The following is a 27,123-nucleotide window of genomic DNA, read 5'->3' as shown; positions in this document are numbered from 1 at the left end:
AACTCTAGGGAACTGGGCCGCGTCATTTTCCTCTAACGGTGTGTTCAAACTAACATTTATCCTAATCTAGATGCATTGCTCCTCATTAATTCTCAGGCAAATTGCTTTAGCTCATACTATTCTGCCTGCCATGATCTGAGTGAATTATGATTTACTCTTTGATGAGCATAAGACAGGCCTACCTAGCATTAGTCCTAACAAGATCTTTTAGACAAATCAAAGACCTCAAGGATGTGGCCTCACAGGCAAACAACCTCTTCATGACCTCCATGTATTTGCCTATTCAGCATCCAGAACCCGGCCTGCTCTCTCCTAAACAGAGTTATTCGGATCAATAAACCCCACAAGCTTAAACTACTAATGATGTCTGCTAGAAGAGGGGGTAGGAAGGAGAAAGACATGTTCGAGGAGGGTTAGATATCTAGAAGACGTCTAGAAAGAATAGATTGCTTGAAAAAAGGATAGTTTACATAAAACTATAAATTCTGTCATCATTTACTCAGCCTCACGTTGTTATAAACGCCTCTGATTGGCCATTGTGTTCACGCGCTCAACAGATATGTCTGTGACTGACTACAATGATCGACGCTTCAGAAACATGTTGCAAATGGACATCTTCAGCGAGCGCTTACACAGATACACACGGGAGCGTTTGAAAGCAGGCGTCTATCAGCGGATCCATCTATTAGCGGATATATTAACGCTTTCAAATGCTCCCGTGTGTATGGCAAATCAGACGTGTTTAAGCAGCACTCAGAATGCTAAGGGGGAAATGCACGTTTTTAAAATTTCAGTACCATCTCGGTACTGAAGTCAGTACTTTTGTCAACCCTAACTGGTCTCCGTCATTGACTGGAAAAAAGCGGCTTGAACATTCTTCAAAATCTCTCACTTTTTGTTCCACAGAAGAAAATCATAGGGTTTTTAAGGACATAAGGGTGAAAAATATGATGACTCATGTTTAATTTTTGGGTGAATTATCGCTTTAAGAAGGATGTTACTGATCCAGAGACAAAAACCACCACCCAAATACATGATTCTTTGTGATTCTTGCAAATCCTCAAACTTTGAAACACATTTTCCTGATCCCCATATGTTCTGGTACACAAACAGAATCACAGTTCACTTCTAATAATGAGGGAACATGGCATGACATTCAAGCTAGATTTTATCAAAGACCGCTGGAGCAGATTTGATAGCGTTAGTCTCAAAGAAAGGAGCAGCCTTGCCATCCTAGTGTGAGACCAAGATAATCTTCATCTAATCTGGCTTTCTGAACTAAGAGGATTTGACAGCCTTGAGGCAATAGTCTGAGAACTAAACCCTTATGGTACAAAAAAAAGGGAGATTTGCAGAGTTTATTATTACACAACATGAAACTGGATTATGCTACAACGGTTTTGCCAAAACCAAAGTCACGAAATCTTGTTTTTGTGTCCTGCAGAACACCCTGAACGCTTATCCCTGTGGCTCGGACCACACCCCGAGCCCAATGGCGAGCCGGGATCCAGTTAAAGCCAAAGCCGTATGGGACAACCCATCCGCCCGTCTAACTGCTGTCGCTGTTAGTGTAAAGGAGGGGCATACTATTGTTTTCTTGGGTGACTCCAAAGGCAATTTGCATAAGGTATGTGACATGAAAATGAGCTCTTTCACTGGTTATTTCTAAAACAAAATATTTATGATTTATAGTATGCCTTTTAAACCGCTAGGGAAATATTAGTCCACTTAATATGGTAATATTATCTGTCTACTTAAGCAGGAAAGAGATTTTGCCTTCTGGGCGAATGTGTCATAGCCAGGATAGTGCTGAAACAGCATACCTAAAGCTTTTTTGTGTTTCCTAAGTCGGACTGCTGAGCAGCCTTTACCGCAAACCACATTATATAAATCAGTGTATTTGCAGGGACTGCGATTGCTCAGAGACCACTGATCATTTTGTCTCATTTTGACAATGCTTGTATACTCAAAGGGCTCATGAGCTGAAATTTAAACACAGACCAAGTTACGTCTAGGCCTTGCACTGACTGTATTTGCATCCCACAATGGTCAAAGGTTAAACCGTAGTGTTTGGTTAATTCTAGACAACATTACATGACCCAAACCTCCCTCTGACAGTCAAACACTGTTTTCTGCTACTTTGACACATTTTGGCAAGTCAGTGTCATTGTTCACAAGCATGTGTGACATTTTTGCAGTGAAAGGCAAGTGATTCATTTAGACACATTTTTTGAATAGCCATCATCACTATATGCATATGATGGCTATGGTTATGAAAGTGCTTCTACAACCCAAATTCCGGAAATGTTGCAACGTTTTTTTAAATTTGTATAAAATGAAAACTAAAAGACTTTCAAAATCACATGAGCCAATATTTTATTCACAATAGAACATAGATAACATAACAAATGTTTAAACTGAGAAATTTTACAATTTTATCCTCTAAATGAGCTCATTTCAAATTTGATGCCTGCTACAGGTCTCAAAAAAGTTGGGACGGGGGCAACAAATTGCCTGAAAAAGCAAGAAATGTTGAAAAGATTCAGCTGGGAGAACATCTAGCATCTAATTAAGTAATTGATATCAGGTCTGTAACATGATTAGCTATAAAAGGGATGTCTTAGAGAGGCAGAGACTCTCAGAAGTAAAGATGGGCAGAGCTGTGAAAGAGTGAGTAAAAAGATGTTCCTCAACGTCAAATTGCAAAGGCTTTACAAATCTCATCATCTACAGTGCATACCATCATCAAAAGATTCAGAGAAACTGGAGAAATCTCTGTGCATAAGGGACAAGGTTGAAGACCTTTATTGGATGCCCGTGGTCTTCGGGCCTCAGATGACACTGCATCACTCATCGGCATGATTGTGTCAATGACATCACTAAATGGGCCCAGGAATACTTCCAGAAACCACAATCCGCCGTGCCATCTGCAGATGCCAACTAAAGCTCTATCATGCAAAAAGGAAGCCATATGTGAACATGGTCCAGAAGCGCCGTCGTGTCCTGTGGGCCAAGCCTCATTTAAAATGGACTGTTTCAAAGTGAGTGTTCTATGGTCAGACAAGCCCAAATTTGACTTTCTTGTTGGAAATCATGGACGCTGTGTCCTCTGGGCTAAAGAGGAGGGAGACCTTCCAGCGTATTATCAGCGTTCAGTTCAAAAGCCAGCATCTCTGATGGTATGGGGGTGCATAAGTGCATACGGTATGGGCAGCTTGCATGTTTTGGAAGGCACTATGAATGCTGAAAGGTATATAAAGGTTTTAGAGCAACATGCTCCCCTCCAGATGACGTCTGTTTCAGGGAAGGCCTTGTGTATTTCAGCTGGACAATGCTAAACCACACACTGCAGCTATTACAGCAGCATGGCTTCGTCGTAGAAGAGTACGGGTGCTGAATTGGCCTGTCTGCAGTCCAGATCTTTCACCTATAGAGAAAAATACGTCAAAGACGACCACAAACTCTTCAGCAGCTGGAAACCTATATCAGGCAAGAATGGGACCAAATTCCAACACCAATACTCCAGAAACTCATAACCTCAATGCCCAGACGTCTTCACACTGTTTTGAAAAGAAGAGGAGATGCTACACCATGGTAAACATGCCCCCGTCCCAACTATTTTGAGACCTGTAGCAGGCATCTCATTTGAAATGAGCTCATTTTGTGCGTAAAATCGTAAAATTTCAGTTTAAACATTTATGTTATCTATGTTCTATTGTAAATAAAATATTGGCTCATGTGATTTGAAAGTCTTTTAGATTTCATTTTATTCAAATTTAAAAAAACATCCCAACATTTTCGGAATTAGTGTAGTAATGTGCTTTTCATGCAGTGTGTAATAAAGCTGTTTGTGAATGTAAAAGGTCTGCAAAGTGTAAAAATAATACTAATTTGTTACATTTTATATAGCGCTTTTCTGGGTACTCAAAGCACTTTTACATATGGAAGGGGGAATATTCTCAACCACCACCAATGTGCAGCATCCACATGGATGATGCGACGGCAGCCATATTGCACCAGAACGCGCACCACAAACCAGCTTATTGGTGGAGAGGAGACAGAGTGATGAAGCCAATCAGTAAATGGGGATGATTAGGAGGCTGTGGTGGACAGAGGCCAATGGGCAAATTTGGCCAGGATGTTAGGGTTACACCCCCTATTCTTGAATCCAAAGTTGAATTGTTTGGGCCCAGTAGCAGAAGACGTGTGACTCAAACCAAAGACAGCATTTGTGCACAAGAACCTCATACCAACTGTGAAGCATGGGGGTGGAAATGTCATGGTTTGGGGCTGCTTGGCTGCAGCTGGGCTGGCCAACTCACTCATAGACTTGTAGACAGTTATTGGAAACGTCTTATTGAGGTTATTTCAGCCAAAGGGGGCAATACCAGCTATTAGGGCATAGGGTGTTCTAACTTTTTCCTCAGTAGGAAATTCCTCAGTATTTTTTGGTAAATAAATGATATCATGGTTAAAGTTCCATTGTTTTTGGTTCAATTACATTACCCCTTTCTCTATAGAAATAGTTTGAAAGAAGATCAGATATTGATATATCCATATTTCTTACAAAAGAACTAAATATTTAATGGGATCTTTTTCACATGACTGTATATGAAACATTGTTTCAGTTGAAGAGCCCCTAACTGAAGAATTGCATATACATTTAGTATTTTCTCTCACAAACACACATCTCCTCCAAGCCTACACACACTCGCATGTACAACTATTCAGTCTTGCATAATACAATAATGTTGCAATGCATGATTCCTCCTGCTGTAGACCGTGGACGACAGTTTGTCAATGCTAATCCAGTTAAAACGCAAACCTGAATGGGCGGAGTGCGTGAGCAGCTCTTGGTATAAGGTGTCTGAGACTCTTAAGCAGGATACCTGCTCTTCTGATGGGATTCTCACTGTTCTAATCTGGTTTGCTGAAATCGACCCCAGTTGTGATAGAATTCAAGAGGCATTAGGCACCTCGCTCAGATCCTTGTACGTCCTTTTCCTTTAATGAGACTTAGAAGTGCTCTAGCGCTAAACCTTTTCAGCAGACACTTTCAGCACTTTTAGTTAGACCTGTCCGCATCCAGCTCTCCTCGTGTCTCTAAGGTGTCCTGTTGCAATTGATGTACTTTCATAAGCCTAAATATGCAATTAAACCTTGAGGAAGTTCTGAGGAGCCATTGTCAGGTTACTTATTGAAAATCTCTTTTTTCGTGGTGTGTTCAATGTGCTTTTTATCTTATGATAGGTGTTCCTGAGTAACTCAGGGGAGGCGGAGAATTACTCCACCCTTCTCATCCAACCTGGTTTGGCCATCAACAGTGACTTACTACTGGATTCCACTCATAAACACATTTACATCATGACCAGCCATTCTGTGAGTTCAAAAAACACGCCGTTAGTACACTACCGCTCAAAAGTTTGGAATAATTGCGATTTTAAGGATCTTGAAAGTCTCTTATCCTCACCAAGGCTGCATTCTGTTGATCAAAAATACAGTAAAAACAGTAATATTGTGAAATATTATTACGGTTTAAAATAACTATTTTCTATTTGAGTATATTTTAAAATGTAATTTAAAAAAATATTTATATTCCAAATAAATACTGTTCTTTTAAACTTCCTATTCATCAAAGAATCCTGAAAAAAATTACCACACTTTCCTTAAAAATTTCAATCAGCAAAAACTGTTTTTAATATTGATAATAATAAGAACCATTATTAATAATGGTGCACCCATAATAATTTAATCATAACTGAACATTAAATCAGCTTATTAGAATGATTTCTGAAGGATCATGTGACACTGAAGACTGGAGTAATGATGCTGAAAATTCAGCTTTGATCACAGGAATAAATTACATTTTAAAATATATTAAAATAGAAAACAGTTCTTTTTAAATTGTAATAATATTTCACAATATTACTGTTTTTACTTAAATTTTGATCATAAGAAATGCCTTAAAAAAAATGTAATTGTTCTAAAATGTTAATGTAATGTAATCTTCATTAAACCTGTGCGATAAGAATTTTTTAGTTTTGTTTACTGATCCCAGACTTTTGTTTGGCAGTGTAGTTGGCAAATAACATGGAAATATATTTTAGTTGCTGTTTTTTTATCATTTTCACATTAACTTTTAGTATGTTTGCAATTCATTTAAATTGTTGTGCAGTGTGACATATTACAAGTATTAAGTGTTCATAAAAACTGAAACTATATAATAATTATAGGCAAATTAAGTATGTTGAAAATAATTATATCGTCAATGACGTGCGGAAACCTTATATCTCCAAAAACTCTACTTTTCGGGCAAATAGATTTTTTTTTTTAAATAATTAAACAACGTTGTCAAAGTTGATTTTGTGGCTTTATGTATGGTCAAACATTTGCATGTCATTATTATTAATATTTTACCAAAATCAAGCTCAAATGTGTGTTTTGTCTGTCATTAGACCGGCCACATCTGAGGCAGTGCATTGCATTATGTTTTCACCAACTTCCAGGATATAAAGTTTGCTGTAGCTATGTGGGCGCTCATTTTTTTTCTGTAATTTGGCCAAAACCTCATGTTATTAATGTCGAAGCTGCTATGCACAGGCTATTTAAGACAGTATTGGCTATGACTGGACAAGAAATGCTAGACTAAGGCACTCTTCTCCGCTCCTCAAATACATAAAACATTAGCATTATATATATATATATATATAGTGTTTTTTGAATAAAGAAAACACTGTATTTATTCAAAGAACCAGTTCTTTATTCACCAACAAGCAGAAACGAGCAGAGATGGTCCAAAATGTGTGTGACACTTCATTCACAATAGAGGAGGGTGGAGATATGACAGTTTGAGGATCCAATGGCGTTACGAAGTTCAATCACAAGCTCTTTTTAATACTTTTCATTGGTTAAATATTCGCAAAACCCAGAGACAGATGTAAATGATGACCAATAGTAATGGTTTATGAAATAAAATAAAAATGACACAATATGGAGATACAAGGTTTCTGGCTGACAGTGACAATATACAGATTTTTTATATATATATTATTAAAATCACCACAAAAAGATAAAAAAAGTAAAAGTGCATATTTAATGTGGGTCATGAGCAGACTCACTAACCCATATGCCTGGAGTGAAAGCGGTGGGTCATCACTGTGTGGTGTGTGAATCAGTGATTTCTCCTGCTGTGCCGTGTGGTCAGGTGGAGAAGAGGCCTGTGGCAGAGTGTGACAAGCACACTGATTGCACTTCCTGTCTGGCGGCGAAAGACCCTTACTGTGGTTGGTGTGTTCTTGACGGCCGGTGAGTTTCATCTTGTAGTTTCGACTTTGAAGTCTGCAGTTTTCAGTTTATTTCTCTCTATCTGTCGGTATCTTACCGTCTCTCTTTTATCTGCTCGCTCCTCCAGGTGTGGGATGCGTTCAGACTGTAGGCTGGGCTCAGTTGAAGGTCATTGGCTGTGGAGTTTTGATGAGCAGCAGCAGTGCTTGAGAGTGGAGTCACTGAGCCAATATAACGCCAGCCTTGGAGAACAGAGACTGGTAGAAAATCATTCAATCATAAATTATGATGTTGTGAGAAATGCAAAAATTCCAAGATTAGTCCACTTTCAACTAAAATTTCCTGATAATTTCCTCACCCCCATGTCATCCAAGATGTTCATGTCTTTCTTTCTTCAGTTGAAAAGAAATGAAGGTTTTTGATTAAAAAATTCCAGGATTATTCTCCTTATAGTGGACTTCAATGGGCACCAAACGGTTGAAGGTCAAAATGACAGTTTCAGTGCAGCTTCAAAGAGCTTTAAACGATACCAGACGAGGAATAAGGGTCTTATCTAGAGAAACCATCGGCCATTTTCTGAAAAAAATACAATTTAAAAATACGATTTGAGATCAAAATGAATGCATACTATTGGTTGTGGGCACATAGTGCAACCTGGAAGAAACAAGGAAGCTGATTGGCCATTGGAACTCCACATGTCACATAGGACCAGGTGTGCTTGTTTGATTATCAGTGTGCAGAGGATCTCTGCTGGCAGTGAATGTGCTTCTTCTACCCAAGTTGGTGCTAATACTGGTTATAAAACCAAAGGAGAAGGGTTGCTAAAGCATGCACGGATATAGCCACTGAGTTTGGAAGAAACCACATGCTGAGGTTGTTCAAAGACAGCTGGGAAAAGCCACAATGTGTTCATCAACTTTGAGACGCTACTGGTAGGAAAGAGTAATTTTTTAAGACTACAGACTGTTTAAAAGAACAATTGTGAATGTCTTGCAAGTTGTTTGTTAATGCGAACAGTTTTAGCATTTAATATGCTAATTGACCATGTGCAGTGAACACATTTGAATAGGGCTGTCAAACGATTAATCACGATTAATCGCATACAAAATAAAAGTGAGTTTGCCTAATATATGTGTGAGTACTGTGTATAATTATTATGTAAATATAAATACACACAAATTTATGTATATATTTAAGAGAAATTTGTTATTTATGTGCAAAATATTTTTATTTATATATAATAAAAATTATATAAAAATATAAATAAATACATATACTTGTAAGTGTTTCTCAAATATATACATGAATGTGTTTGTATTTATATATACATAATAAATATACAAAGTACTCACACATATATTAGGTAAACTCAAACTTTTATTTTGTATGCGATTAATTGCGATTAATCATTTGACAGGCCTACATTTGAACTAGTGTTGCTGTTGAACTGCTATGTACTGTACTTTATGTGATTTATAAGAACTCTAACATTGTTTGTAGTCTAAATGAGTTAAACATCTTTATCTGATCTCAGTGCTGTGTGTAGTAACTTATATATTTGTATATTTCTATGTGTAGGTTATTAAGTTAAGCATCTGACTGAGCATCTGAATTAACCTGTGAAGAAAAGCAAATGAGAAATAAATTGAAAATTAAAAACATAACAAAATATGTAAAATAAACTGAAAATAAATTGCTTCGATGATAAAGCATGTTTTGAGTTATTCCATTGCGCACTCAAGAGTTGATTGAAGCCTATAGCCCTATTCGGATGGGATTAGTTTTACACGAGGAGGTGGAGTAATGCAATTTTACCTCAGGACGTTTGTAATATTAATTGGCCAATTCGCACGGGACAAGATACATACAAGATAGAATAGGCACTTAGCTAAAGATAAAATTAGTTTTGTCCCTCTGACAAGTGCTTCGATCTTCTTTTTGCTCTGAATGGTATGTGGAAAATACTTGAGGTTTGCCACAGATTTGTCCCACCACCTACAACACAAACGAATGCTTCTTCAAGTGCTTCCATGCTTGAAAAATGCGCAGAAAACTACTTTTAAATGGGAAATGACGGAATTTTACCGTACATATTTACAGCGGGTCTATTCTAAAGGGATTAGTATTACCTGAGGTAATTTTCCCAGACCTTTTTACAGAAGGTAAAAGTCGCCGTAATCTTTACTGACATTGTCCGTGATGATTACCGAGATGGCACATTCGGACGTGACTAAAATCACTGAGAAGCTCTGGTAATGATTACTTCACCCCACCTCCCCATGTAAAACTAATCCTGTCCGAATAGGGCTTTTGTCAAGTTTGGGTAGACGTTGAGGCAGAGAAGAATCCCTACATAACTTGACACTGTGTGTCCTATGCCTTCCCTATTCTACTTACGGAACAAACACAGCACTAGTTCCATTTTTTCCGAATAGGTAAGGCGTAGGACACACAGCGTAAGCTTTTTGAAGAATACGAAAGTGTGGTTTTGGCGGAAGCACATGGAAGGCGATCATTTGTTTATCTAAAGCATATACATTTACATTTTTTTCCGAAAATGAGCGATGGTTTCTCTAGATAAGACTCTTATTCCTCGTCTGATATCGTTTAAAGCCCTTTGAAGCTGCACTGAAACTGTAATTTTGACCTTCAACCATTTGGTGCCCATTGAAGTCCACTATATGGAGAAAAATCCTGGAATGTTTTCATCAAAAACCTTCATTTCTTTTCGACTGAAGAAAGAAAGACATGAACATCTTGGATGACATGGGGGTGAGTAAATTATCAGGAAAATTTTATTTGAAAGTGAACTAATCCTTTAACTATTCCTTAGGGTATGCTTTTCCGATGAATTACTGGACAATGATTTTGAGACTACAACCCTGACTAATGTTTCTTTTTTTAGATCGCTGTGGATGTCCTGGGTTTGCCCAGTCTGTTAGAGGGAGACATGTACTCGTGTTTCTTTGAAGAGGCTGAAACGGCTGCTTCAGTCCAGGGCACCACGGTCACCTGTGCCACTCCTGAGGCCCACAGACTTCCACCTGTACAACAGGGAGAGGGTAAGACAACCCACATGCAAATGATGTTTGGCTTCCTTCAGTCCCTATGAAAACTGGTTTAGAAACCTGTTTGTGCGGAAATCTTTGTTTTTCTATGATTGACTTTCAAGTACCAATCAATTTAATATAATTTCAATCCAGATGTCAGTGTGACATTTTCTCAAACTTAAAGGGTTAGTTCACCCAAAAATGAAAATTATGTCATTAATGACTCACCCTCATGTCGTTCCAAATCCGTAAGACCTTCGTTCATCTTCGGAACACAGTTTAAGATATTTTATATATATAGTCCCTCCATTGAAAATGTATGTACGGTGCACTGTCCATGTCCAGAAAGGTAACAAAAACATCATCAAAGTAGTCCATGTGACATCAGAGGGTTAGTTAGTTTTTTTTGAAGTATTGAAAATACATTTTGGTCCAAAAATAACAAAAACTACGACTTTCTTCAGCATTGTCTTCTCTTCCGGAATCCTTTCCATTGAACTGATTCCATTGAACTGATTCCATTGAATCCTTTCATCTGTTGGTGTTGGTAATGCACTTTTACGTCGCCGTGGTTGTTTTTGGCGATTAGGACATCCGCGACATTTTGAAGCATCGAAAATACATTTTGGTCCAAAAATAACAAAAACTACGACTTTATTCAGCATTGTATTCTCTTCTGGGTCTGTTGTCAATCCGTGTTCACGACTCCGCTTCTTCTTCTTCTTTCCTGTTTTACGGTGGTTGGCATCCAGCTTATTGGTGCATTACTGCCCCCTTCTACTCCGGAGTGTGGTTCACGACTCCGCAGTGACGCTGCTGACGTGTTATCCGGTGCACCAGAGCTTCGTTTACAGTCTGAGGGAGACGCACGCTGTATTCAAGCTATTCTACATTGTTTGTATTTTGGTATTGCTTTATTTTTTAAAATGGTGCGTAAGTGTGCATGTCGCGGATGTCCTAATCGCCAAAAACAACGATGTAAAAGTGCATTCAATTGTGGAATCAAGTGGAATCAATTCAATGGAATCAATTCAATGGAAAGGATTCCGGAAGAGAAGACAATGCTGAATAAAGTCGTAGTTTTTGTTATTTTTGGACCAAAATGTATTTTCGATGCTTCAACAAATTCTAACTAACCCACTGATGTCACATGCACTACTTTGATGATGTTTTTATTACCTTTCTGGACATGGACAGTATGCCGTACAGACATTTTCAATGGAGGGACAGAAAGCTCTTGACTAAATCTAAAATATCTTAAACTGTGTTCCGAAGATGAACGGAGGTCTTACGGGTTTGGAACGACATGAGAGCGAGTCATTAATGACAGAATTTTCATTTTTGGGTGAACTAACCCTTTAAGAGTGACTTACCCTACCGTTCAAAAGTTTGGGGTTAGTAAGATATTTTTTTAAGAAATTAATACTTTTATTCAATAAGGAATCATTAAATTGGTCAAAAGTGACAGTAAAGACATTAATAATATTATGTTATGTTAAGATTTATATTTCAAATAAGTGCTGTTCTTTTTAACTTTCTATTATATAACTTTCTACAGTATTACTGTTTTTACTGCATTTTTGATAAAAAAAAAATAAAAACCAACTTGGGGAGCTTAAGAGACAACTTTAAAAAGCATTTTAAAAAATCTTACCAGCTCCATCCTTTTGAACAGTAGTGTACATCACACTATGATCCACTGGACTTCTGAAACGCTCATGTTCTGGTTTCACTGACTTCCTCTGTTGGTTTGTGGAAGCGTTCCACTGAAATGTTAAATGAATGGTGAAATAAGCTGTGGGTGATAAAGTCGGCATGAAACGAAAGTTTCATGCCAAACGAAAGTCCAAACGAAAGTTACTGCCGTGAGGGCGTGTCCCGCCCTCACGGCAGTAAACACTTTATCAGAGAAGAGATGTTGCTGCATTAAAGGTTACAAGAATTTAAAAAATAATGATGGGCACGGAAAATAATTTATAATCCTTAAAAAAATATGAATTGTCCATTTTGATTTCATGCTTGCTTTGTTTTTGTTCTAGTGCTATAATATCAGTTTAGCCATTTGACCCAGACTTCTCCCATGTTTATCCTGTATAACAGATTCCGTGTCCGTCACACTGTCCCTGCGCTTCCGGACTGTCACCGTAGCGGCAGCAGGCTTCACCTTCTACGACTGCTCTGTGGTGCAGCAGCTCTCTGGCAGCAGGCCGTAAGTCACATCAGCTCTCCTGTGGTTTAATTCCACACCAGTAAAGCAAGCACAAAAATACAGTACAATGTTGTGGTTTTTTTATCATTCTTAAAGAGAGAGACAATTTAGTCATCATTTACTTACCCTCATGTCATTCCAAACCTATAGTACTTGAACTTTTTTTTTTGTCCAGTGAAAGTCAGTGGGGTATTGAAGCTTGTTTCCGGCACCGAATAAAAATATAATAATAAAAAACTTAATTGTGACTGTGAGTTATAAAGTTTTTTGTTTTTTGTTTTTTCTCTTGCAATTATGAGAAAAAAGTTAGAATAAAGTTATAAAGTGCCCACCCACTTTTTCTGTGGTTTTGGTTCCGGAAGTATTTTTTTCCATTCATTTTTCCCATAGGGATTTTAAAAAAGTCTTCATTAAAGAATTATAAACCATGAACCAAGCCAACCAGCTAAGAGGTGAATCATAACATTATACAAACTTTGATTTGAAGCAAAAAAGTTTTTGAAAATCTGACAAAAATATAAAGGTACAAGACTGTGTAGTGTGTGCTTAACGGCTTTAGTGAGAGATCATTCCCATGAAGCATTGCAAACAGCATAAACAATGAAGAAATAAAAACTGCTAATTAAAAAATGTGGATTATATAAATAAAAACAAAATATTTTAAGTTTATTGCAAAACATGCATATATATATACATTTGCAGTGCTTCATGTGAGTGGGCGGAGCTAAAGAGCTATTTTGGTGTGTTTTGCTTTTTTTGACTCTGATTGGTGGAATTTTCTGTACTGCATCATGGGTAATGTAGTTTTTCATCACGAATTCCGCTGTTCAACCCTATTATTTTAAAAATAATGCGGGCTTATGGCTTCAACAGAAGCAAACAACCTCAGCTCACAGTAGGCATGTCTTTAAAGGTTTATAAGTTATCGTTAAAAATCTGTTTTCCTATGGTGAAAATGGCGTTTTTACTTCCAGAACCTGACTTTTGCGCTCTATTATGAGGTGTAAACTCGCAATAGTCAGAATTGCAACTTTATTTCTCAGAATTCTGACTTCATATCTCACAATTTGGACTTTATAACTCGCAATTCTGAGAAATAAAATCAGAATTGTGAGGTGAAAAGTCACGATTACCTTTTTATATTTAGTTTTTTAATTCCGTGTTGGAAACAAGCTTCCATAGTGGGGTCCGGTGTTGTTTTGGACTCCATTAACATTCATTTTGAAGCATTGGAAACTGTATTTTTATCATACTTTAGTGGGCTAGATTGTACCATAGTATAAATACATTTATACAGAAAGGTTTTAACCATTTAGTGTCATGCCATCATCATCATCATCATCCAAAAGCAACATTAAAACATCCATTGGTAAGCGGCTGTCATGTGTTGAAGAATGTCCCCGAGGCGTGAGAGGGGCAGGGCAGCTGTCTCTCCCTCCGGACCTCAGTAACACGTCCCTGATGATTTAACAGCTGTTTCCCACATTCCACCATTCCACAGCCCTGCCATATCCTCTGCCCTGACCATCCTCCCTTACCCATGCACCCCTGCAGACAGCCGCTGATGGGACGGCTCTCCCTGATGCTGTTTTGATTTGCGACGTGGGAAAGCTGTGAACTCGGCTCTGTGTTGTTTGATGAGTTTAGGGGAGTCGTGTGTAATTCTAGAGCTCAGCTATTTTGGATGCAGGGCAGCTTTGCTATCTTCATCTTAATGCTCAGAGGGGTGTCGATGGGTTTAATATATGCAGTCTTCTAACTTTTGGCCCATTATGTTGTATCTTGCTGTATTTTTAGGTGTGCTGGTTGTGTGAACAGCCGTTGGAAATGTAACTGGTGCATCCACCAGCATGTGTGCACTCACCGGTCCACATGTGACCGCGGTGTGATCATCTACAACCAGCATGTAAGTTTTTGTTAATACGTGAAGTCGTGTCAGTGAGTTTGATATGTTGTGCAATTAAAGTGGAGTCCAAAAGTCTAAGACCAACAGTGCATATGTTGCATATTTCTAATTGAAAGTAATGTTCATATATTTGATCAAATATTATTTTTAGCAAATGTGTATAACCCCATTCAAAAGTTTGGAGTTGGTACAATTGTAATATATTGAAATATTGTTACAATTTAGAATAACTGTTTTCCATTTTAATATATTTTAAAATATAATTTATTCCTGTGATCAAAGGCTGAATTTTCAGCATCATTACTCCAGTCTTCAGTGTCACATGATCCTTCAGAAATCATTCTAATATGATGGTTTGATGCTCAAGAAACACTTATTATTATCGATGTTGAAAACAGCTGGTGAATATAAAGATTAAAAGAAAAGCTTTTATTGAAATAGAAAACTTTTGTAACATTTATATACGTTTTTACTGTCACTTTTATCAATTTAAGACATCTTTGCTCAATAAAAGTATCAATTTCTTTTTAAAAAAAAACTCTTACTGCCCCCAAACTTTTGAACTGTAGTGTATTTTAAAGCAATAAGCCCCAAGAAGCTGTTTACAGTGAATTTATAATAAATTCACTGTAAACTACAGCTTTACGGGGCTTATTGCTTTTTATAAAACAGTTATTCCATATATACAAATATCAAAGCAAATATATGTATATATTGATGCAACTTTCATGAAGTAAAAACACTAAAATCCCTCCTTCCGCTGGAAAGTATAGTCCCTGACTCCGGTTGCTATAGAAACAGGCAGCGTTCTCATGACTGCACATGCGCATTGGCTGGTCTAGCATGAAAACAAGCTCATGTAAACACTATTTGAACATAAGAAACAAGCTTTATTAAGATACTGTTGTTGTCAAATTTCATTGGTGTTTTTTAAGCCGCAGATGGCCGCAGAGTGAAGTGATTTGTCTTAAAGGGACTTTGATAAAACAGCTATTGACCAATCAGAATCAAAGACTGGAACTAACAGTTTTATACTTTTTAATAAATTATTTAATCAGCATAACAATGTATGTGAAAAGTTTAAGTGAAAAATGCATGCAAGTATTAGATTTGGCCCCATTTTGTTAAAATTTACATAATTGAAAAGTGCAAAAATGTTAAATATTTCTTATTCAATTTGTCATTCATTTGCTAAAACTTGTATTTCTAGATTTACTTAAATTGCCTATTTTCAATATGGTCTCAGACTTTCGGATGCCACTGTATGTGTTTTCAGTTCCTTTTGCTTTGAATAACCACTTTTGGTTCATATATGTAACACTTGCTTGTGTGTTTTATGATTTGATTAGTTTAATTCAGCATCATTGTTTATTGTTTCGAGTTTATTTCAGTTGCCATTTATTTAATTTTTCCCCTCATTTTCTCTGTTGTCCTGTGTTCGTCTAAAGTTCACGCTCCCCACATCTGCTCCTCAAACAATAAAAGACTTTGACGCGTACACGTATACCACCTCGACACCCACGACAACAACCCTCTCGACCACTGAGGTTCCCATAACAACCGAAGCCATTGTCATGACTACCCCTTCAGTGACCCCTCCCACTACTCCAGAGCCCACTGCCGCCCCCACCACACCTCTGGAAACCACAACCCCACTCACCGATGCACCCACTACCCCCAACCACGCCACAACATCCTCCATGCGCCCATCCAGCGCCACTACGGAGTCAACCGATACGCTCACAGAGGCCACGACCCTCTCGCAAAATGGCTCTTGGGTGGATGAGCGCATCCAGGTAGGTTTGCTGTCGACCCCAACCCCGCAATCATATGAAGAACTCGTGGGACAGTCATCGCGTGAAGAGGCCGCTGAAGTGACGCTGCCCGCGTTGAGAGCCGGGGAAGTGGTGACAATGGGGCCGTTGAGTGAAGTGCTGCCCTCATCTTCCTCTGAAGTGGTCACCCTCTCGCAGGCGGAGATGGATATAGATGCCCTTATAGACACGGGCATCCCTGTGTCGTCAGCCAGCGCCCCCTCTGGCGACGGTGAGGCAGGGCCTGATTCATCCGATTTCGCCCTCGCTCCAGACACTGACTACCAGTCCGACTCGGATGACCTTTTCCTCCTGGTGAGTGTGGTTCCTCGGGCGAACTCTGCTCGCATGTTGCGCTGCAGAAGCTGGAGGTTGAACATACCTAAAGCGTGAATTATATGCGTGAATGATGGGATGTATAATTAAATAGATGAAAGCAGTTCTGCTCTATTATTAATTTAACCATAATTATATATTAAAGGCATTTAATGTCTCAACATTTAAAGGAATGTTCTGGGTTCATGATGATTTGCACAGAAATTCATTTTGACTCATCCATCAAAGAAAAACCAAGCAAAAATCTAGTTTACACAGTTTAAATGGATAGTTCACTAAAAAAAATGAACATTTTATGATAATTTCCTCTCCCTCATGTCATCCCAAACCTGCTTGACTTTTTGTTATTTTGCTAAATATGGAAAAATATATTTTGTGAAATGTCTGTGTATTAAGACATTCCCATGACGGCACTAGTCAATGCATTTGTCAGTTGCGTCTCGTAAGGTTTAAAGTAAAAACAACGTCCTTATTTCCTCGTTTCAGTTCATTTCAATATAAAAATCTTTGCGACTGACTGCATCATCATAGTTGGCGTATTAATGTAACTTTCACTGAAATCGAAATCACTAACTGACTCTTTCTCAATACCAAAAAATATGCCATGTTATTTATATAAAATATTATTTATTGAACAATAATAATTAATTTACCAAAAATAGCCATTATAACAGTATAAGAAGTAAAATAGGAAATAAACACAAGCAAACAGTTCAGTCAAATGGACAAAAGCAGCGCTCTAGTTAGTGCAGGATTTAATTAGTTATGAAACTTAATATAGCCCTTAAGCCAAGTCTATTAGCTCTGGAACAAGTAATAGATTAATAAGACCAAAGATTGCCTGTTTTATATAGCAAAAACAAATTATAACTCGTGTTTAAACACTATCTACATAAGAGCCAGCGGCAAATTCCCTAAGCACTGGCTGAGATGAAGCTGTTCTCTGCGGGTACATGAGCGCTGAATGGCCGCCGACGGCCTGGAGCTCACATCTTTGAAAGCGTCTACACAAATTGTCAAACAGGCGCTATGTTGACATAAATTGCATTAGGTCTAAACATCTATATTCTCGCCTAAAAAAAACTCTTAAAACTACATTCCATTATAAAATAACATTAATATCTATAAAAAATATGGTGTGTTTGCTCATCCGCCATGACACTCGCTGTGAGCATGCTGACAGCGGAGTGATTCAAATGGTGAAACGGGTCTCGTGGCAATACTGGTAGAATACCACATGGCTGGAAAGACCTCTCAGCCAATCAGATTTGAGAACTAGAAAGAACTGGTGTGGGTGTGTGTGTCTAAACTATATAATATTATTATATATATATATATATATATATATATATATATATATATATATATATATATATATATATTATATATATATATATATTATTTTTTTTTACTAGTGAGTGCAGGACACTATAGTTAATTTATGTAAGTGAGGATAGCAAAATAAACTCTGACATTATACCAAAGTCCCTTAGTCTTTGATTATACCATAGATTATACCCAAAAATTCTTCATACAGTGCACTACTAGTAAAATTGATACAAATTTGGAACCAAAAATTATTCAGACACTTTGACCTGACCATGTTTTGCTTAAGTGTTATCTGACATAATTAAGATGAATGTTTTCTGACACAGTTTAACTCTGAGATCTTGTCATATTTTATTACCTTTTTTTTTAAACTATAGTGAATAAGCTGTATTAATGAATGAAATGTTCAAGGTGTCTGAATACATTTTGGTTTGACTGTATATATGTGTGCTGTCAAACAATTAATCGCATCCAAATTAAATAAATAAATATATATGTGTGTGTGTGTGTGTGTGTGTGTGTGTGTGTGTGTGTGTGTGTGTGTGTGTGTGTGTGTGTGTGTGTGTGTGTGTGTGTGTGTGTACTGTGTACCATGTGTATATATAAATACACACTCATGTATTTATTTAAGAAATATTAACATGTATATTTATTTTAATATATATATATACACTATGTAAACAAACTTTTATTTTGGATGCAATTAATTGCGATTTATAATTTGACAGCACTAAATATAATCAACATATTTAAATAAATGGTTTTAAATTTATCCATTGTTTTTATTTTGTTTATAATTGTGTGCATTCCTTCATGGAATTGTAGTTCTCTTCCCCATTAAACAACATTAAGTACACTGTTTGACCTTTGACTTTCTCCAATTTTTCAATACCTTTTTGTGTCAAATCAAACTTTGTAATATTATTCACCTTGTAGCTGGTAGTTGGTTCATGAATAATAACTTTAACAAAGAATTATCCCTATGGGAAAAATGAATGAATATTTGAATGAACAATGAGTGAACCCAGAACATTTCTTTAATTGTTTAATTTGGGTCTGGTGGCTGTTCCCCATTTGTCTTTTCTTTTTTTGTCCATTTTGTTTTTTGTCTAATCTGTCTAACACACTCACTTTTGTTGTGCTGTTATTCAGTTTATCATGTGTGCTGCTAAATATAGCAGAAGCTAATATATTCCATGCCTGCTCCTTTAAAAGCAGTGTTGTGTGTGTAATCAAGTGTATTGTCCATCTGTCTGCGATCAGGAAGAAGAGAGTGTGCTGATGAGCCGAGGTTCTCACGGCCTGTCCGTGTGTGGAGAGCATCCAGGGCAGCTCTCTTCTACCTGTCAATGTTGAGAGGAAGATCACTCTGGTGGGACGCAACTTACACCTCTATCAGGTGATGCAACTTCTTGAGGCTTGTTGGAGCTTGATAGTCTAGCGCAGTCAGACTGAGACTATGACTATGATCATAATGTCTGGTTATGCTCACTTAGACAGCAAAGGACTGCCTGATGCAAAACAACCAACTGCCATTTCTTTACAGGATGTTTAGGGGCGTGTAAATCTGAAACCTGACCATGAATATATCTGTTTTTTTTTGTTTTTTTTTAAGGATAAAGATCTTGATTACCAGTGTGTGTTGGTGATTGAGGGCCGGTCGGTGGTGGTGGACGCTTTTGTGGAAGTGGACGACACTCAGCCATCTCTGTTCTTCATTACATGTCAGCTGCACCAGGTCACAACCCCAATGCGGCTTTATTATATAAAGTGGTCATCAATAACTGTTACATGCTTGTAAAGCTTTGTTATAGTATTTAAAATGATTGTGATTGCATTTTGGTTTTAAAGTACTCCTACTCTGCTGCCGTGGAGGAATACAGCAGCATGATCTCGGTCAGGAGGAGGGACTCGTTCCAGATGGATTACCCAGAGGACCTGCATGGTACGTTACCCATTGTTTGTGTAGGCCGGCTGTTTTGAATGTGCTGCTCTCTGTTTGGACACAAACACACGGTGAAGTTTCAGGAGTGACAACCGCGTTTAAATACAGGAGTGAGTGTCCTAAATTATTGATGCATGTGTGTACGGAACACGGCATGCTACTGAATCTGTGGTGATTGACACTGTAGTAACTATAGCAACATCCTGGCATCTCGTGTGTTTGGTGTCTGCTAGAGCTGTGGAATATAAGCGTTTTTACTTTGTGTCACGATGCTGATGTTGAACGATTTTGCATAAATAATAAAATAAAAAATGTTAACGTGTGTAAAGTATGTTACCAATATGGTAGCATGATGCTAATCATGCTAACATGTTAAACCATGCTAGCAACATGCTAATTCATGCTAGCAACGTGCTAAATCATGCTAATAACATGGTAAAACTTGATAGCAACATGTTAGAACGTTAACGTGTGTAAATTATGCTACCAACATGGTAGCTTTATGTTAATCATGTTAACATGTTAAACCATGCTATCAACATGCTAATTCATGTTAGCAATGTGTTAATGTCAGCAACAGGTTAACGACATTTTAAAACATGATCATAAGTGTTTAAACATGTTAACATTGTGTGTAAATTATGCTACCAACATGATGGCATGACGTTAATCATAGTTACATATTAAACAATGTTTGCATTATGCTAATTCAATGCTAGCAATGTGTTAAATCAGATTAGCAACATGTTAAAGCATGGTAGTGTTAATGATGCTACCAACATGCTAATCATGCTAGCAATATGTTAAAACATGTTAGAAATGTTAACAAAATGTTAAAACATGCTAGCAAACATGTTAAATCATGTTATCAACATGGTAAATAATGTTAAAATGTGTTCAATCATGTTAGTAACATGGTAAAACATGATAGCAATGTGTTATTGTCAGCAACAGGTTAGCAACATGTTAAAACATGATAGTAAAGGGCTAAAACATGTTAACATTGTGTGTAAATTATGCTACCAACATGGTAGCATTACGTTAATCATAGTAGCATGTTAAACCATGCTAACAACATGCTAATTCATTCTAGCATAATGCTAACAACATTAATGCTAACAAAATGCTAATCATGCTAACAAAATGCGAAATCATGCTAGCATTGTGTTGATGCTAGTAACGTTAAAACATGTTAACAACATGCTAATCAAAAATGCTAAAACATGGTAATGTCTTAAATCATGTTAGCAACATGTTATTTCATGTTAGCAATGTGATAGCAACATATTTAAAATTTTGTTAACATTTCTAACCATGTTAGCAAACGTGTTAAATAATGTTACTAACAGGGTAATTCATGATAGCAAACTGCTAACCATGTTAACGTGTTAAATCATGCTATCAATGTGTTAAATCATATTAGCAAAATGTTAATTAATGCTAGAATCATGTTAGAAGAAACATGTTAAATAATGCTAACAACATGTTAAAGTCATGCTAGCAATGTGTTGATGCTAGTAACATGTTATAACATGTTAACAACATGCTAATCATGTTTGCAAAAATGCTAAAACATGGTAACGTGTTAAATCACGCTAGCAACATGTTAATTCATGCTAACAATGTGATTGCAACATGTTAAAAAAATGTTGCTAGCATGTTTTAACATGCTAAACATGTTAAATCATGTTATCAATGTGTTAAAACATACTTGCAAAATGCAGAAACATGATAAATAATGGTAACATGTTAAAATCATGTTAGAAACATGCTAATTCATGTTAGTAACTTGCTTTTTAATTATTTCAAACAAGGCTTTGTCAAGCCAACATCAAAGTTTGTTCACAAGCTTTACTCATCTAGTTTTTAATTAATACACTAAAGACTATTCAGTTATTATTTTTACATTTGATTCAATTCCTGTTATTTCTTTATTGAATGCTTCTTTTTAATAGATGTAACATGAAAGAAAAAGTAAAGCACTGTTAATTTCATTTGTTTCTTCGGCACTCTATAACATTCTTCTGTAAATGACTGAACTGTGCACAGAACAGGATTACGCACTAAAAGCCGACTGTACCTGCAGTGAGTACGAGACCTTTGTCCGACGTGTGTTTTTGTCTTTGCAGTGCGGCTGTATAACTGCTCCGTGGGCCGCTCCGACTGCAGCCGCTGTCACACGGCCGATCAGCAGTACGGGTGTGTTTGGTGCGAGGGGTCTCGCTCCAGCTGCGTCTACAAGAGCTCCTGCACCGACCGCGTCCAGCAGACCTGCCCTGCACCTCACATACATACGGTGAGGGACGCCGCCTTTCCTTCTGCTCTTTGTGAGACATTCACTTTGAGTTAAAGTGGTACTTGGCTAAACGGCATTGTAAAACAATTTCAAACCACCTTTCTTTAAATATACATTATTGTCCATGGAGGAGTGACCCTTGTCCTTTAAATGTGGATATGGTACGGTTTCTCACCCTGAGGGGCCGGCCTTTCCGTGCTGACCCGTGTGTACCATAATAACTAGATTCATAAATCAGGGCATAACAGATCATGATATTTCATCTGATATGATGAACTAGATGACATTTGCGTGCAGTGACTTATGATTTTACTGAAGAAAATGTGAGTAATGTTGCTAGGGTGTTGTGGTTGGTTGCCAGTGGTATTGCAATAAGGTTGCTAAGGTGTCCTGTTTGGTAGCTAGGGCTCTGTAGGTGATTGCTAGGACCTATTTTAATATTTCTTTTGAAAGCAATTAATGCTTTTTTATTTAGCAAGGATGCATTAAATTGATTAAAAGTGAAAAAAAATGCTGGGTTAAATATGGACAAACCCAGGGGTTTGGTTAAATGTTTGCCCAACATGCTCGGCAGTTTTATTTCACTGACTATATACTTTTAAATGACTTTATGGCTGGCTTAAAATGAACCCAAATAGGGGTGGGACAGAATATCGATATGGCGATATATCGTCATCCTTCTCCGTGCGATACGAGAATCGTATCGCTGCGCCAAATATCGATATTTTAATTTAAAAAAATAAAGCGCTATATATAGATTTCTTTGTTCAAAGCGTCCTACTTCAAGGCGGCGCTCAACACATGAATGAGGGAAACGTGAACTTAAGTTAACTAGCCTAAGAAAAAGAGGTAATTAACAGGATGGCGGACAGCAGTGTGAGTAAAATAGATGCCCCAGCCACGTTTAAGTTCAAAGTCTTGACGCACTTTTATACCATTGATGTGACAGTCGTAGACATCTTTGACGTTCTTCACCGAGCGCTTAGATATACACGGGAGCATTTGAAAGCATATATTAGGGATCCTCTGATAGACGCCTGCTTTCGAACGCTCCCGTGTATATCTAAGCGCTTGAAGAACGTCAAAGGGTCTGTTTGCACCTGGTGACTTCATGCATTTTCTCTGATCGGATAGCTATCCGATCGTGAAAAGACCAGGTCTAAATGCCTAAATACGCATTTGAGACGGATTTAAATCCGATCGCTCAAACCACTTCAGGAGATGGTCTGGGACGCATTCCAGTCAAAACTGTCTATGCTCAGTCTAAATGCATCTGGTTGTTGAAACTACATATGTAAATTTTACTTCTCCCAAAAATACTAAAACTGAAACATGTGAGAGTCAGATATGACAACGCTACTGCATCACACATCGCCGCAGATCTCTTCAGCAAGCTGACGCGCAAACGGCCGCATATGAAAGTGAAAGTAAGTCACAGACGCATAACACACAATTATCTTCATTAAAAGTAATGAGACCTTATACCAGTGCTGTTGCCTCTCTCTCCTATTGCAGTCTTTGATTTTGAAATTAACTGATGGTCAATAAAATGCACCTCATATTTCTTGCTTTCGGTGACGTGAACTCTATTAAATGTACATATAAGATCGGATTTATCCGTTAACCTGCACTTAACCTTTTCACGTGGATTTTGTTTTCATATTAAGACCAATATCGCGATGTATCATTATAGGATTGTCTAGCGATATATCGATTATCGCAGAATCGCTGACTCGCGATATTATCGTTATCGTGAGCCATTTATCGTGATCGTATCGTATCGTGAGGTACCCTCCGATTCCCACCCCTAAACCCAAAATAGGTTGGAAATTAAAAATCAGACACATAATTACTAGATGCAATGATAATAATCAAAAGGCGAACATTTATTAATAAGCAGTTTAATAAATGTTTATTGTTTAATTATTATTCATTAAACTTATTAATAAATGTTAATTTCCAACATACTTTGGGTCTAAACAACCCAATCGCTGGGTCTAGACAACCCAGTCGCTTGGGTTAAAACAACCCAATTGCTGGGTCTAAACAACCCAATCGCTGAGTCTAAACAACCCAATCGCTGGGTCAAGACTACCCAGTCGCAAACAACCCAATCGCTGGTTCTTGACAACCCAATCGCTGGTTTTTGACAACCCAATCACTTGGGTCTAAACAACCCAATCGCTTGGGTCTAGACAACCCAATCGCTGGGTCAAGACAACCCAGTCGCAAACAACCCAATCGCTGGGTCTAAACAACCCAATCGCTGGTTCTTGACAACCCAATCGCTTGGGTCTAAACAACCCAATCGCTTGGGTCTAGACAACCCAATCGCTGGGTCAAGACTACCCAGTCGCAAACAACCCAATCGCTGGTTCTTGACAACCCAATCGCTGGTTTTTGACAACCCAATCACTTGGGTCTAAACAACCCAATCGCTTAGGTCTAGACAACCCAATCGCTGGGTCAAGACAACCCAGTCGCAAACAACCCAATCGCTGGGTCTAAACAACCCAATCGCTGGTTCTTGACAACCCAATCGCTGGGTCAAGACAACCCAGTCGCAAACAACCCAATCACTGGGTCTAAACAACCCAATCACTGGTTCTTGACAACCCAATCACTTGGGTCTAAACAACCCAATCGCAAACAACCCAATTGCTTGGGTTAAAACAACCCAATTGCTTGGGTTAAAACAACCCAATCGCTGGGTCTAAACAACCCAATCGCTGGGTCTAAACAACCCAATCGCTGGGTCTAAACAACCCAATCGCAAACAACCCAATCGCTGGTTCTTGACAACCCAGTTACTTGGGTCTAGACAACCCAATCGCTGGGTCAAGACAACCCAATCGCTGGGTCTAAACAACCCAATCGCTGGTTCTTGACAACCCAATCACTTGGGTCTAAACAACCCAATCGCTGGTTCTTGACAACCCAATCACTTGGGTCTAAACAACCCAATCGCTGGTTCTTGACAACCCAATCACTTTGGTCTAAACAACCCAATCACTTGGGTCTAAACAACCCAATCGCTTGGGTCTAGACAACCCAATCGCTGGGTCAAGACTACCCAGTCGCAAACAACCCAATCGCTGGTTCTTGACAACCCAATCGCTGGTTCTTGACAACCCAATCACTTGGGTCTAAACAACCCAATCGCTTGGGTCTAGACAACCCAATCGCTGGGTCAAGACAACCCAGTCGCAAACAACCCAATCGCTGGGTCTAAACAACCCAATCGCTGGTTCTTGACAACCCAATCGCTTGGGTCTAAACAACCCAATCGCTTGGGTCTAGACAACCCAATCGCTGGGTCAAGACTACCCAGTCGCAAACAACCCAATCGCTGGTTCTTGACAACCCAATCGCTGGTTTTTGACAACCCAATCACTTGGGTCTAAACAACCCAATCGCTTGGGTCTAGACAACCCAATCGCTGGGTCAAGACTACCCAGTCGCAAACAACCCAATTGCTGGTTCTTGACAATCCAATCACTGGTTTTTGACAACCCAATCACTTGGGTCTAAACAACCCAATCGCTTGGGTCTAGACAACCCAATCGCTGGGTCAAGACAACCCAGTCGCAAACAACCCAATCGCTGGGTCTAAACAACCCAATCGCTGGTTCTTGACAACCCAATCGCTTGGGTCTAAACAACCCAATCGCAAACAACCCAATTGCTTGGGTTAAAACAACCCAATTGCTGGGTCTAAACAACCCAATCGCAAACAACCCAATCGCTGGTTCTTGACAACCCAATCGCTTGGGTCTAAACAACCCAATCACAAACAACCCAATCGCTGGGTCAAGACAACCCAGTCACAGACAACCCAATCGCAAACAACCCAATCGCTGGTTCTTGACAACCCAATCCCAAACAACCCAATCGCTTGTGTCAAAACAACCCAATTGCTGGGTTTGTCCATCTTTAACCCAACTTGGGATATTTTTAACCCAGCATTTTTTGGAGTGAATAAAGACATTCATAATTTTACAAAAGATTTTTTTTTTGCAAATATTTGCTGTTCTCTTTATACTTTCTATTCATCAGAGAATTGTTGGAAAAAAGTATCACAGCTTTTTTCCACCTGTTTTATCATTGGGCAGCTTCATTACTCATTTCTGTTTTATCGTAGATCGAGCCTCTTTCTGGTCCAGTGGAGGGCGGCACAGTGGTGACCGTGTCTGGCTCTAATCTGGGTCAGAGAGCTGAAGACATCCAGCACTCAGTCACTGTAGCAGGAGTCCCCTGCACCGTCATCCCCGACAGATACGAGGTGTCCTCCAGGTAAATCAAACTCTATGAACAGGGTGCTGCTGATCTTGAGTGAGGGCATGCTGTGCATTACTAGCCTTTGTTAATGACATTGTATTAATGGCTTCAGGCGATTCAGTTCCACAGTGTGATGAGGAGTATTGACCCGCTGCACTGATTAATGGGAGGTCTCTTTGTGTGCCTGTTAGCATTGTTTGTGAGACCACAGCGAGTGCAGGGGAGCAGAGCGGGCATGTCTCGGTGCAGGTTAAAGGTGGAGGAATCGGGCAGTCTGCCCAGCGCTTCCGTTACCAGGTAACCATTAATCCATCATGCCACTAAAGGGATAAACGTGGTTTAGCAAGAAGGAATAATATGCAAGGAATTCATTCAGTGTTTATTAAAGGCAGGGAGGTATTTGACTATTTTAAAACAACTTTTTACTCTCCCAAAATGAATTTTCTTTAACTGTTTCTGTCTTGTCCTCCTTAAAATTGTATTTTATTTTAAGAGAATATGTTCATGTTTATTTATTAGTAGTAAATTAATGAAGAAAATTTAATTAGATTTACGTTTTAAACAAGTAAACAAAAAAAAAAACATTTTGCCAATGAAGTGACAAAAAAAAATGATCTGAAAACAATTCATATACAATTATACAGTTTTGTTTTACAAATTAATACTTGTTTTCAGA

The 27,123-nt window shown here is 38.3% G+C and overlaps 1 protein-coding gene across 1 annotated transcript in view; it reads left to right on the top strand.

Moving 5' to 3' along the window:
• plxnb1a (plexin b1a) overlaps positions 1 to 27,123 on the top strand; it is a 107,569-nt gene that overhangs the window by 61,567 nt on the left and 18,879 nt on the right. The window contains 15 exon segments of the mRNA XM_048177758.1: positions 1,445 to 1,627; positions 5,251 to 5,379; positions 7,205 to 7,305; positions 7,412 to 7,544; positions 10,190 to 10,346; positions 12,435 to 12,543; positions 14,341 to 14,449; positions 15,898 to 16,578; positions 19,192 to 19,227; positions 19,229 to 19,327; positions 19,544 to 19,666; positions 19,780 to 19,873; positions 22,003 to 22,169; positions 26,311 to 26,462; positions 26,639 to 26,744. Coding sequence (XP_048033715.1) covers positions 1,445 to 1,627; positions 5,251 to 5,379; positions 7,205 to 7,305; positions 7,412 to 7,544; positions 10,190 to 10,346; positions 12,435 to 12,543; positions 14,341 to 14,449; positions 15,898 to 16,578; positions 19,192 to 19,227; positions 19,229 to 19,327; positions 19,544 to 19,666; positions 19,780 to 19,873; positions 22,003 to 22,169; positions 26,311 to 26,462; positions 26,639 to 26,744 — 2,379 coding nt within the window.

This window comes from Megalobrama amblycephala, linkage group LG24, assembly GCF_018812025.1.
Source record: "Megalobrama amblycephala isolate DHTTF-2021 linkage group LG24, ASM1881202v1, whole genome shotgun sequence".
NCBI classification, from domain to species: Eukaryota; Metazoa; Chordata; class Actinopteri; order Cypriniformes; family Xenocyprididae; genus Megalobrama; species Megalobrama amblycephala.
This window is presented reverse-complemented; position numbering and strand designations above follow the sequence as displayed.